General features: G+C 57.9%; 1 protein-coding gene and 1 long non-coding RNA gene across 2 annotated transcripts; one reads left to right on the forward strand and one right to left on the reverse strand.

Moving 5' to 3' along the window:
* Positions 1-1,952: 1,952 nt before the first annotated feature.
* LOC132246642 (uncharacterized) lies at positions 1,953-5,811 on the reverse strand. The gene is made up of 2 exons (XR_009458032.1): positions 5,100-5,811; positions 1,953-2,929 (listed from the first exon to the last, which is right to left on the reverse strand). It is a non-coding gene; the product is annotated as an uncharacterized LOC132246642 (long non-coding RNA).
* On the forward strand, positions 5,800-13,381 carry TREH (trehalase). Its single transcript, XM_059719997.1, has 15 exons — positions 5,800-5,931; positions 7,403-7,503; positions 7,764-7,911; positions 8,006-8,093; positions 8,206-8,306; positions 8,558-8,650; positions 8,955-9,071; positions 9,442-9,564; positions 10,307-10,356; positions 10,813-11,007; positions 11,555-11,772; positions 12,130-12,241; positions 12,776-12,888; positions 13,053-13,106; positions 13,209-13,381. The coding sequence occupies exons 1-15, from the start codon at positions 5,837-5,839 to the stop codon at positions 13,356-13,358; spliced, it is 1,758 nt and encodes a 585-aa protein (XP_059575980.1). The 5' UTR covers positions 5,800-5,836; the 3' UTR covers positions 13,359-13,381.
* The last annotated feature ends 113 nt before the right edge of the window (positions 13,382-13,494 follow it).

The following is a 13,494-nucleotide window of genomic DNA, read 5'->3' on the forward strand; positions in this document are numbered from 1 at the left end:
TGACCACTATAGCAACAGAGTAGGGGGGTTGAGTAGCGTAACTTTACTAGCCAGTTTGTGGACTATATTAATAAATTTGCTCTTACAGGGATTTTAGTTGGGGATATTTATGCATTTCACGAAAATGATCAATCGGGGGCTGGCAATGCTTTTGGGCAGTGTCAAAAACACAACCTTGACCTGTAAGATGTTGGTGTGCTCTATGTGACACTGGTCAGGCTGCAGCTGGAGTACTGTGTCCAGTTCTGGGGTCCACACTTCAGGAGGGATTTGGCCAACCTGGAGAGGGTCCAGAGGAGGCCACTCACATGGTCAGGGGTCAGCAGGGCAGGCCCTACGAGGAGAGGCGACGGGACCTGAACCTGTTCATCCTCCACAAGAGAAGGCCGAGGGGGGATCTAGTGGCCATTTACGAACTAGTCAGAGGGGAGCAGCAGGCATTGGGGGAGTCCCTGTTCCCCCGAGCACTACCAGAAGTGACTAGAACTACCGGTCCCAAGCTGGCAGAGGGTAGATTCAGACTAGACATCAGGAGGTGATACTTCACAGTCAGAGCGGCTAGGACCTGGAACCAACTTCCAAGAGAAGTGGTGCTGGCTCCTACCCTGGGGGTCTTCAAAAGGAGGCTGGATGAACACCTTGCTGGGGTCATTTGACCCCAGTACTTTTTCCTGCCATGGCAGGGGGTTGGACTTGCTGATCTGCTCAGGTCCCTTCTGACCCGACCAACTATGAAACTATAGGTTGCATTGGGTCATGTAAAATAACTCCCCGAGTTAAAAAAATCGTAAAAATCAGTGCAGCGGATCTAAAGAAACATCTGCTATTGAAATGCAGTTACCCAACCCCAGACTTCTGTGGCAGTAACAGAAGAGAAGCAGTGTCTGTGTGTAGGGAAGTAGCATTAAGTATACAAGGTCTGTTCTGTCATTGAAATACACTAGTGCTGCAATGAGCTTAAAATCCAATTACAAATGAAGGAAGTTAGGGGAATGGAGAGGCATTGCTGGGAAATAACCAATACGGAGGGCATTTTAAAAGGATGGGTTCAGTGGGTGGGAAGCTTCAGCAATGGAGTCTGTATTGGCAGAATTAAAGCCTAGGGTGGGTGGTTGGGGAACACAAACTGCCGTGTAATGGGACTTGGCAGGACTGATGAAGATTTTCATAGGGTTCCTGGTGTACCTCCAGGCCAGGCTTTGGTGGGGAAACCTGTCTGCAGACCCTGGGCTCAGGTGAAGGAGAAAGTTGGTCTTCTGGGTTGGTGAGGTGGCTGCTTTCCCCTTCCTAAAGGCAGCACGCTCTAAACGAAGCTGCCTGTGGGATGAGCTCTTGCACCAGGTGGCTGCAGCTTGTCCACAGACACTGTGGGGAAGTGCAGGAGACGGGGGGAATGAGCGCTTCCTGCCGCCCTGCGCTGGGTGGAACTCGCAGGCTGCCCAGGCAGATTGTCTGGAGCTTATTGTGCGGCTCCTAAGGTCTGTGGCTGATCTTCGTGGGGGTACCTAGAGTCCACCAGGCTTCCCCTCCCATTTCCTCCCTGCTCTTCTCCTGGGGCAAGGTGCAGCATTGGTAAGGTGCCACACGCGGGCTGAAGCCTCTCCCTCAAGCTGTCCTGATTCTATAGTCCCTGATGTCTGAGGATGCCACTGTCCTGGCTGAGATCTCTCGTCTCGAGAAGAGGTGCTGTGCATGCACCCAGGGCTGGAACTGCTAATGAGGACTATGATTGGGCTGTCTGTGAGGATTAAAGCCACTGCCAACTTCCTTTGCTAGGAACCGTTGAAACTGCCACACCCCGTGAAGGCAGCAAAGCACTTGTACAGTGTGCGCGCCGGGTCTGACCCCGGGTCGCTTTCGTCGCTCTGCACGCGGGCTGTGGCCAGCAGCCCGGGCAGGCCGGATAGGAGAGGGCGGGCGCTGAGCTAGAATTAGGCACAGACACGTAACGGTTGATTTTAAGATTATTTTACTGACACCGAGATGGTCGCGGTGCAGGCTGAGAACTTGCTTGAGTTGCGGTTACAACAGAAAACACGAACACACGTGGAGGTTGCAAGGCTCCGCGCAGACAGAACACGAACATACGTGGAGGTTGCAAGGCTCCACGCAGACAAACTCCGCATGTCCAGGACAAGCGCGCATAAAACTCATCGTTACGTCTTATAGTAGGCTCCGTTCGAAGACGGGAAGAGGTGGGCGGTGGATCAGGCCACCAAACTCCTCTGAGCGACACGCAGGGTTTCTATTACCCTGCCGCGCACGCCCAGAGTCCCCACGAGATGGATGCGGAGTCCTCTTCGGCTTGGGCGGAAACTGCTCAAGCCTCTTATACGGCTAGCAGGCCAATCGCTAGCCGCCACGTGTGAATAATTTAGCACTAGCCAATTGCGGGGCACAAATTTGCATACAACGAGCGGGAACTCTGCACCGTGCATTTCTGTGTTGCAAAGGAAATGCACCCTGCAAAGACCGCTGCAAAGTGGCGGGAACACTCCTTTGCACGCGGGTTCTCTGTGCAGCAGAACTCCTCCGTGCAATGAAGCTGTATACCCACGGGGATAATTCTTAGTGCCGAAGCGCGCACAGAAAAAAATCAGACTTTTGGGTCATGACATCCCCCCTTGCTGAAGGCACAATAGAATTATACTTCAAACCTATCATCCGGGTTATTAACAGCTCTCTCAATGGTTCACGAAACTAAACAAGCAAAAACAAAATCAGTCAACAATAAAAGTTCGTCCTCAAGGGATCGAATCAAATAATAGCCGGCACACACACATACACATAAAATTACATTCATAACAAAAAACTGAACGATCATGACTTCGGTGGGCGTCATGGTGGAATCGCGCGTCAGGCCTTCGTTCCTCTCGGTGATGTTGTCCCTCTCGGGGCCTCTCTCCACCACGCACTCCGAATCCCAGATCTGTAAAAGAACTCTCTTAAAATGGTTATTCAATACTATCTATAAAATCACACAGGACCGCACGATAATGCACTCAATTAAACTTATCAGTACTATTAAATACAAATACATAAACACGATTTTATACTGGACAGCGCTCTTCTCTTTTCCGACTCAGCAACTCAACGAAATCGTCGATGAGTCATCATCGCCTTCTTCTAAATAGTGAAAACCTAACTCGTAGGCTAGCTGCCATTGTCCCGCGTCTCCTAAAATCCGAAGCTGTCTCTTATTAAGTCCAGAGCGCTGCAGGAGGAATCCAAACACGTATCTCTCCTCCTGTGTTCTCTGGCGTAATACTGGATGCTCGGATTCGCGGTGTTTCGTGTTCTGAGCCTCAGTCGGGCGTTGACACTCCCGATCATTGGATAGTCTTGGCTCCATTAGGACGCGCAGTCTTGACAACTGATGAAGGAGACTACTCACTGGATGATCGACCAGTGGGTTCAGCACAATTCGCAAAACCACGATGTTTCTTTGCCCGTAAACTTTAAGGCAACTATCTATGCTGTCGAGGGTCACTGGAACGGTTCCAGGGTCTCGCAGGTGACGATGAGGCCACGGTCGCATTCGCTGGAGCGGTGTTAGTCCCAGCGTGCATTCTCTTGGGTTCCAGGCGCAATACGAAACTCCGATGATCGCCAGTACAAGCTGTTCTGCACCGGTGTGCTCTGGTCGGCCGTCGTGCCATGCGTGGGCCTTCTGTTCGATCACTCCTGCCACAAGCGCTGGAATCGGAATAGGCCAATGGACGCTAAACGCCACCATGTCGATGTCGGTGACATGTCCTCTACTCCATGAAGCTTGTCTCACCAAGAAGCTTGCTTCTTCCTGGTCCAGGAGGTCGGACCCAAGCTCCACGACTAGACGTCCCAACCACACAGCCAGAGTTTCTTCGGATCAGATCCTGGATTCCCTACACAAATTCTGCAGTTCGGCTCTGGAACGAGCGTAATAGGTGGTAGCATGAACTGCACTCTGCGGAGCGATGACTGGGCTGCTCGATGCTGCAGGCTGATCAGTTTCTTCGCGAGTTGTCCTTGCTGTTGCTGTTGCTGTCGGAGCTGTGGTCATTGTTACAGTGGGAGTCGTTGCTGTCTCAGGCGGGAGGGGCGGATGCACTCCTCCGCTCGACTCCCCCTCCCTTCGGCGGAGGGGCATGGTCGGCGGAACCGACGCTGCGTCGCTGGGCGGAGTCACCGGCCGAACCCTCGCGGGCTCTCCCGAAGCTCCATCCCTCACTTCCGGCTCCTCCACGCGGTCTTCCCTCTGCTCGGCGCCATCTTGTCGGGGCTTCTCAAGATCCCTTTTCTCAGCCGCTTCTCCGACCGCTCGAACGGCCATATGCAGCTGGGTCTTTAAGCTTAAAGTTTCGCTCATTAAATCAGCCATAGTTTGAAAGGTTGCATTTAGTTTTCCCCCCTTGTCGCACCGTAGGACCACTCTCTCATTTACGGCGCGGTCCTCCGTCTCCGGGTCTTCGCAGAGCTCGGACGGGTGATCTCGACCCCTCAGTCTAGGCACCACCATACACAGGGGAAAACCAGCCGATTGGCATCGTCTCTCCCATCTCTCGGGCACACCGTGAGCAACGGACACACTCCCGGGTGGGGGTCGGGCTTACTGCGCTCGCTGGATCGACTTCGGCAAGGGTCACAGCATCAAGGGGCCTGTACAGGACCCGCTTATCGCCCATGATACACCTGAACGCCGTGGGGTGAAGATATACTTCTTTCCCTTCTAGGGCTCCGACTTCTGGAGTTGCCTCTTCTCCCCTTAACGAAAGGTGTCCACGGACACATCTCCGGCCCGTTCCGCCCGCCTGGTGGTACGCGAGGTGCGCCTCCAGTTCTGCGACACTTGCTACGCTGCGTCTCCCACTTCTCCAAGGGCAGTTCTCAACTAATTCTAACTCTAGCGAGCCCTCTCCCGATCCCATCGGCATGTGCCGCGGTGATCCTGATCCCATCCTCGTCACCATGTGCGCGCCGGGTCTGACCCCGGGTCGCTTTCGTCGCTCTGCACGCGGGCTGTGGCCAGCAGCCAGGGCAGGCCGGGTCGGAGAGGGCGGGCGCTGAGCTAGAATTAGGCACAGACACGTAACGGTTGATTTTAAGATTGTTTTACTTACACCGAGATGGTCGCGGTGCAGGCTGAGAACTTGCTTGAGTTGCGGTTACAACAGAAAACACGAACATACGTGGAGGTTGCAAGGCTCCACGCAGACAAACTCCGCATGTCCAGGACAAGCGCGCATAAAACTCATCGTTACGTCTTATAGTAGGCTCCGTTCGAAGACGGGAAGAGGTGGGCGGTGGATCAGGCCACCAAACTCCTCTGAGCGACACGCAGGGTTTCTATTACCCTGCCGCGCACGCCCAGAGTCCCCACGAGATGGATGCGGAGTCCTCTTTGGGTTGGGCAGAAACTGCTCAAGCCTCTTATACGGCTAGCAGGCCAATCGCTAGCCGCCACGTGGGAATAATTTAGCACTAGCCAATTGCGGGGCACGAATTTGCATACGACGAGCGGGAACTCTGCACCATGCATTTCTGTGTTGCAAAGGAAATGCACCCTGCAAAGACCGCTGCAAAGTGGCGGGAACACTTCCCTGCACGCGGGTTCTCTGCGCAGCAGAACTCCTCCGTGCAATGAAGCTGTATACCCACGGGGATAATTCGAGTGCTGAAGCACACACAAAAAAAATCAGACCTTTGGGTCATGACATACAGCACACAATTTATCTCAGACTTTGCTTCCTGGACTTTGTTCTGCTAGATTGTTAAAGCATTTCCCTGTGAACTCCATACCTCAGGAGCCAGTCACCATCTAGCACTCCTCCTGAGCAGTGTAGCTGGTGCTGCCAGGATGCTGGGGACAGTCTGGCGCTTCCTTGTGGGCATCTCCATTTCTGTACTAGGATGGCAGAGGCTGGGCTGTGGCCTCCCACCTCCCTGTGACAGGTAACTGTTGTGCAAGCAAGCTACTCCATGGGCACCAGTGGGTCTTCCGGTGACAGATCTCGGGGCCCAGGGCTGTCGGTTGTTTTTTGTCTGTAACATATCCTAGCATCTCCTGTACAAGTTGCAGCTGTTGGGGGCACATCACTGCCTGGTGCAAGGGGCTGGACCTGATGATCTTCTGAGGTCCCTTCCAGCCTTGCAATCTATGACTCTATGGAGCGTGAGGGGAGCAGCCAGTGAAGCCTGTGTGTAGTCCAGAAGTTTTCCTTCTCTCTGAGCCCACTCTCAGCTGCTACAGTCTCTAGAGCTATGCATGCCTAACCCCTCAGCCTTCCTCCCCAAGGTCCTACCCTGGCTCAGAGGATGTGCAACTGTCGGAGCTGGATGTGGTGAGAGCCTTTCCCTTGTATTTGGGCAGAAATCTCTGCAGGCATAGTTGGAGGACAAGGATCACCACCCCGAGCTTATTCATATGGGTGACGGGGGCTTCGTCATGACTTGCTACCAAGTGGTAGCTGCATGTTCCCCTGGGAATCATGAGATTTCTTCTGAGTTTGAGAGGAACTGAGGTGCCGCTTGGAATTCAGAGGGTATGTTTGCATTGCGTGGATGGAGAGGAGCTTCAGCAGAGCTGTGCTGTGGTTAGTCATTGACTCTCATGGGAACTGCTTGCCAGCAATTAAGTGGAGTCCTGTTGGTGATCCCTTGAAGAGAGAGTGCTTGGCTTTGCAGAGTCTATGGCAGCTTGTCTCCAAGAGCTACCATCTGTTCTCACTCTGTCTGTGCTCTGCTCCACCAGGTCTGTGTCCCTGGCAGACTTGCAGCTTCCTCTGCTGTTTGTTTTGGAGAAACGAATGGTAACTTCACAGCAGATGCAGGCATTGGCAGGGTGCCACCCTGGTGGACCTTGACCTTCTTTACTGACATTAATCGGGCTTCAGGCTGGCGCTGTTGTTTTTGTTGCAGGGCCGGGATGGTGTCCGATAGTGTAGCAGGGCTGGGCTGTGTGGGTCTTTCCTGTCAGAGCTGATGCTCAGCAGGTGCTCTCAGATGTGCTACGCAGTTGTGTGACGTGGCTGTAACATGCCATGGTCTCATGTGCACAGGAGACGGTCTCGATACATTCTGGTGTGCACATGGACCCTCGAGGACAGTCTGAACACAGCAGTTGAAGGACTATTTAAAGTCCTGCCATGGAAAAATCAGTGGGTTCTGGATCCGGGTTGATGCCCAGGCAGGTTGCGCTTTCTTATATCAGTGCACTTACACCCCAGTGCACGCATGCACTGACAGTGCAGCCCACCTGTTCCCCCTGCAGCATGCCTGGGCCCTGACCCAGACCATGCTTAAGGTCTGCAGGTCACTGTCCATGCTGATGAACTGTCTGTTGCAGTGCATATAGCAGGCTGTGTACAGAATGTGACCAGGAAGGTCTGAGTCTCACTTAGCCTGTTTTTCTGTCTTTTTGCAGCAAGATTTACTGCACTGGAGACCTCCTGAAGCAGGTTCAGCTGGCCAGGCTCTTCCCTGATGCAAAGCACTTTGTTGACATGCCCCTGCGGAAGCCAGCAGGTCAGCACAAGCGGCATGGCTCAGGCTGCAGAGCTGCGCTGCTTCCTTTGCTCCCAGACACACACCTGCAGTCTAATCGTTCCAGTCCTGGGCTGCAGTCGCTGCCAGCCTGGTCTGTGCCTGTCCCACAGTAGTCGTGGGCCACGAGTGGGAGTCTTGGCACTGTGCTGTGGCAGTGCAGTGGTGTGTACCGCACTGGGAGAATTGCCACAATACTTTGGTCCTGGCAGGGGTTGCTGCAGCCTCTTCTCTCTTCTCAGATGTGGTGCTGGCAGAATTTCAGCAGCTGATGGCCAAAGCGCAGAAGGGCATTGTGTCCAGGACGGAGCTGCAGCAGTTTGTGACTTTGTCCTTTGATGATCCAGGGAAGGAGTTTGAGCAATGGGAGCCTCAAGACTGGAAAAGCAGGTGTGCAGTGAACCCAGCCAGATCCCTCTTAGTGTGAGCCTGGCACGAGGAGTCCTGGGGAGTTCTTTCCTGCCGCATTCTCTTTGCCTTCCAGGCCCCAGATACTAAACAAGATTTCTGACCAGAAGCTCCGGGCATGGGCGTCGGAGCTGAACAGCAAGTGGAAATCCCTGGGGAGAAAGGTAGTTGGGGTGGAAAGCCCACTCCCACTGGGCAGACATGCCGCAGGCCAGCTGTAGGGTGCAAGGAGCGGTCGTGGGGCCTGGGAACCAGCCTGGCTTGTCTCTTTCTCAGATCAAGGTTGCTGTAGAAGCCCAGCCAGAGCTTTACTCCCTGATCTATGTGCCAAAGCCCCTGATGGTGCCTGGCGGCCGGTTCATAGAGTATTACTACTGGTGAGTCCCAGCTGGGCAGAGACTGCGTCTCACACTGTTCTCAGTTGCATCACTGCCAGCCCTCTGGTCTCGCCCTAATCAGGCTGAGCTGGTGAATATGTTGTGTGTGTCGTCCCCCACCCCGCCAATTCCCCCTGCACTGCAGGGGCTATTCGAGGCCTCCCTCTTGGGGCTGGGGCTGCTGTATGCAAGGCTGAGCTTTGTCTCCAAGCCCAGACCACCTGTGGAGGCTCACTCCCCTTGTGCTGCAGGGATTCTTACTGGGTCATCGAGGGGCTGCTGCTATGTGACATGCCTGCCACGGCCAAAGGGATGATTCAGAACTTCCTCTACCTGGTGGACCGGTGAGAGCTTGCAGAGTGGGGACACCAAGTGCCTGGCTGCCTTAGGCCATCACGTCTGTGGGGGCCACAGCTTCCCATCTAAGAGACACGAGGGAGTCGGCCCCTGCTCCAGCTGTGTCCCGTCCCTTCCGGCATAAGCTCTGAGGGGGTGGAAGACAAGGGAGGGATCTCTCCAGTCTGCTGGCTTTGGCCCTGTGCCAGCACCGGGGCTGGGGTGAAGCTGCCCCAGCGCGTGGTGGGTAGGGTGGTTTGCTGCAAGCCTGCCCTGCCGTGGAGCTGTGACATGGCTTGTCCCAATGGGCAGGTACGGGCACATCCCCAACGGAGGGCGGGTCTATTACCTGCGCCGGAGCCAGCCCCCCTTCCTCGCGCTGATGATGGACGCCTACCTTGCTCGCACCAATGACACGGCCTTTCTCAGGTGGGCATGAGGTCCTGCTGGGCACACTGGCCCGGTGTCCCTGGTGGCAGGGCAGGCTGGGGACCCTCCACATATGCCAGGCACCTGCCTCCTGGCCTCTTTCGTGTGCCAAGTCCTTGAGTGTGCTTCTCTGCCTTGCAGCACAAGTGGGTCCCAGGGGCTGCAGAAGACACGGGTCTGTTCCCTGGTAGCCTGAGGCAATGCAGCCTCCACGGCTGGTGGCCTGGGGAGCTCCGCTGTAAAAGGGAGTGTGGGGCTGCGACCAGTGCACAGATGGTGGGGGCAGGGTGGCTGTGCTGCTGGAGCCCAGCCTGGTTAGTCGGCTTGGCTGGCACTGGGGGGATGCTGACAGGCCTCCTCTGGCCCCCAGGGAGAACATCCACCTGCTAGAAGTGGAATACGAGTTCTGGCGGCGCAATCGCAGTGTGACCATCACCGTGGGGGGCACAGATCACACTCTTAACCGCTACAATGTCCAGGTTGGGGAGCCCAGGTAACAGCCTAGAGGCACTGCCCGAGCAAGCGATGGGCGAAGGAGCGAGACTCCTGGGTTCTAGATCAGCTCTGCCATGACTTGGCTGTGGCCTTGTACCCCAGGGCCCTATCCTCTCCCCTTGTTGCAGGGGCTGCTGCCAGCACTGGGCTTGGCAGACACCAAGTCTGTTCTAGGGCCCCTTCCCTGCCTCCTGAACGTTGGCGCGGGGGTTCAGCTCTGCTTTGCTCCTCAAAAGGCAGTGTCTGGCTGGGTACTCTTCCCCACCACCGGGCAACATAAGCCACTGCAGCAGAGTGCTGTGGCTGCAGCAAAGGCCTTGTGGTCACTTGTTACGCAGTGAGCCTTGCTTGAGATTCTGAGGGCTACTGATCAGGTGCTCCAGGAAGTCCCTCCAGCCCAGCCCAGCCGCATGGCTGCTTGGCAAGGTGCTGACCTGGAGAAGATGTGGAGGGGGACAGCGTCCCCGGACTTGTGTTGCTGTTGGTATCTGGCCTGGTTGCTGCCCTGCAATGCTGGCAGCTGGACCCCGTGGCTCCCTCAGTGGTAGTGATGCTGGCAGAATTTGCCCTGCTTCCTCAGCTCCGGGCTCCCTTGCGGGGTGTGGAGAGGCCTGGTCCTTGCTGGCACAGCATGCCTGGTGGTGGCCAAGGCTGCTGCTGCTTGGAGCAAAGGAACGGCAAACATCTTGATGGACCTGGTGTGTTCCCCCCCTCCCCCTCCTGTCCTCCTTTCCTTGCAGACCAGAGTCCTACAGTCAAGACTGGGAGCTGGCAGCTGGCTTGAGTGACGGTGAGGTCTCTGCATCACAGCATTGTCCCCAGCATCAGCAACCCGCCCTGCTCCTTGCTGGCTGCACCCCATGTGCAAGGAAGCAGAGCCACTGGTTGGGGCTGGGCACTGGGAATGGCCTCTGTGAAGGAATCGCTTTTTCTGCATAATAGGATGTGCTGCTGGCCCTGAATGTTCTGGCCATCAACAGCCCTGGGCTCGGCTGGGCGAGATGATGGCCATCACTGCCACTCGGGTGCTGCTTTGCTGGGTTCAGTGTGATTCCCCAGGCCCTTCTTCCACCTGCACTCCAGAGGGTTGCTTGGGTGGGGGACCCTGCCTCCACCTGGCTGCTGTCCTTCATACCCATCTGATGCACATGCCTTGGCACCTGTGTTCACCCTTGCAGGGCATGCCCTGGCTAGGCACCAGCCCTGCTGCCAGAGGGGTCCTAAAGTGATTTTTTGGTGCTTGCAGCTGCCAGGCAGGAGCTCTGGGCAGAGCTGAAGTCTGCAGCAGAATCAGGCTGGGACTTCTCTTCACGCTGGTTCCAAACCACCACGCACACTGGGACACTGGGGGACACGAAAGCCAGCACTGTGGTGCCGGTGGACCTGAACGCCGTGCTGTGCAAGACAGAGCGCCTGCTGGTAGACTTCCACAGGCGGCTGGGTAAGGCACTGCTCTGGGAGCAGGGCTACCCCTCCGCGGCAGGGACACCCCCACTCTTGGAGCATGAACTTGTCTCCTGCACCGTAACTGCTGCCCTTGCAGTTGGTGCCCATGGCAGCACAGCATATTGGCATCTCTCTGCACTAGCAGAAGGCATCCAGCTGCACTCTGCCCTGGGTAAAGCCCAGGTGTGGTCCCTTTGCTGCTCTGTTGAGCTGAAGGGGAAACAAGTGCTGTTGGGATGTGACCTGCTCCAGGCCCTGACTCTTCCTGGATAAGGGGCTGCAGCAGACAGGGTATGAACTCGGGCACATCCCTACTGCCTCTCCTGTGTCCCAGCTCGAAGCTTTATGCCTACAGCCCAAGTCTGCCAGGAGAGGGTAGTCCTGGGCTACAAGTTTGCCCTGTGCTCAGATCTGTGCCCCGCTGTTCTGGGCCTTCTCTCTGAGGATGTCCTGCCAGCCCATTGCAAAGCAGCGGCTGTTGTGGGTGCTGCCACAGGCTGCTAGGGCTCCACAAATAGCTGCGCTTGCTCTCGCCCCCCAAGGCAACAGCTCCAAGGCTGCTCAGTTCCAGGCTGCACTGGAGCGCCGGCTTCAGGCTGTGCAAGCTGTCCTGTGGGATGAGGCGGCTGGAACGTGGCTGGACTTCAACCTCCTGACAAAGCAGCTGAACCCAGCCTTCTACCCCTCCAACCTGGTGCCCTTGTGGGCCGAGTGCTTTGTGGATGAGGCTGTGGTGGGGAAAGTGTTGCGCTATCTGCAGGTGAGCCACACTCCAGAGCACGAGGACATGGCCTGTGCGCCAGCAGAAGGGGATCAGCCTCCACTGCTCTTGCATGTGGGGATGCCCCTTGTGTGGGCCAGCACCATGTACCTTCCTGCTAAGTAACTCGTGTGATGCTTGGGGAGCTGGGCGGCCGTGTCCTCAGCTGGGACGGGGGGCGCTCCTTGGGGAGGCTCAGCGCTGCTGCAGCCCTGCCTTGTGCTGGAGCTGGGTGCGCCCGTCTTCCACATGGGCAGGGGCCTCCCACCCTGTGGTGACGGGCCGTGTCCCCCCAGGCAGCTGGAGGTGGTGGCTGGGGCAAGCTTGCTGTGCTCAGTGCACTCGCTGCATTTACAGGGCAGCACAGCACTGTCCTACAAGAACGGGCTCCCGACATCTCTAGCCAAGACAGGGCAGCAGTGGGACATGCCCAACGCCTGGCCCCCACTGCAGCACATGGTGATTGCCGGTAAGAGAGTGACTTGTGGTGTGTGGACGGGTCTGCTGAACCTGGCAGCACGGTGCTGTGTTGTCTCACCCCTCTTCCTTGCACTGTGTGGCCCCAGTCACGTACCAGTGCTGCCGGCTCCACCCAGCCTCAGCCTCAGCGGGACCACGCAGGTGCCACTGGGCAGCAATCAGTGTGTGCCCGGTCCCAGCTGCATTGCCTGAGCATGCCGAGTCCCAGGCACCTGGTGGCAGCTGGCAAGGGAAGGGGAAGACCTCTCAGCCAAGTTTGCGGTACTGCTGCTCGGCTGGGGCAGACTCTGCCGCTTGCCTGGGTGCAGCTGGTTGGAAAAGCCTGCGAGCAAGGACCCCCCCTGGCCTTCGCCCCAGTCCTCCAGCTCTTGCCAGCGCCAAAGGCCACGGCCTGCGGCCCTGATCGGGCTGTGGCGGGGTGAGGGGCAAGCAGCGCAAGCCTGGCTGCAGCCCCAGCCGCTGGAGGGGCCCCGGGCCCGGGCCGGTCGCGGGCAGGGCTCGACTGCTCCTGCCCCTGCCGCAGGTTTGGCGAAGTCCAACTCCTCGAGCGCACGAGAAACGGCCTTTGCCCTGGCCCAGAACTGGACCCGGACCACCTTCAGCCTCTACCGCAAGTACCAGGCCATGTTCGAGAAGGTAAGGCGGCGGCCCCCCGCCCGGCGCGGCGCGGCGCTGGCGCTCAGCCCGACCCCGGCGGCGGGCCCGAGGGGCGGGGGGGGGTGCCGCTTTCCCTGGCGCCGGAGGGCCCGAGGGGCGGGCGTCTGGCTCTGCCCCGGGCCGACCTCCGCGTCCCCCCGCAGTACAGCCTGGACGGCGAGGGCAGGCCGGGCACCGGCGGCGAGTACCAGGTGCAGGTGAGTATGTGGGCTGCGCCGCCTCCGCGGGGGCCGCCGGGCCGGGCCGGGCGCCCCAGCACAGGAGCTCCGCCCGCCCGCCTGACGCCCCCGTCCCCGCAGGAGGGCTTCGGCTGGACCAACGGCGTCGCGCTGCAGCTGCTCGACCTGTTCGGGGACCGCCTGGAGGCGCCCGCCTCCGCCGCCGCGCCCCGCGCCGCGCCCCGGCTGGTGGCAGCCGCGCTGCTCGTGCTGGCGGCGGCGCGCGGGTAGACGACAATAAACGCGGTGCGCTACCTCTGTGTGTGCGTGTGTGCGCGCGCGCGCGCGGTCTATCGTGCGCCAGGGGGTCGAGGCGGGCGGGCGGGGGGGGGGGGGCGCTCCGCGCATGCGCGCTGCCGCGGGGAGA

This window comes from Alligator mississippiensis, chromosome 16 (genome assembly GCF_030867095.1).
Source record: "Alligator mississippiensis isolate rAllMis1 chromosome 16, rAllMis1, whole genome shotgun sequence".
NCBI classification, from domain to species: Eukaryota; Metazoa; Chordata; order Crocodylia; family Alligatoridae; genus Alligator; species Alligator mississippiensis.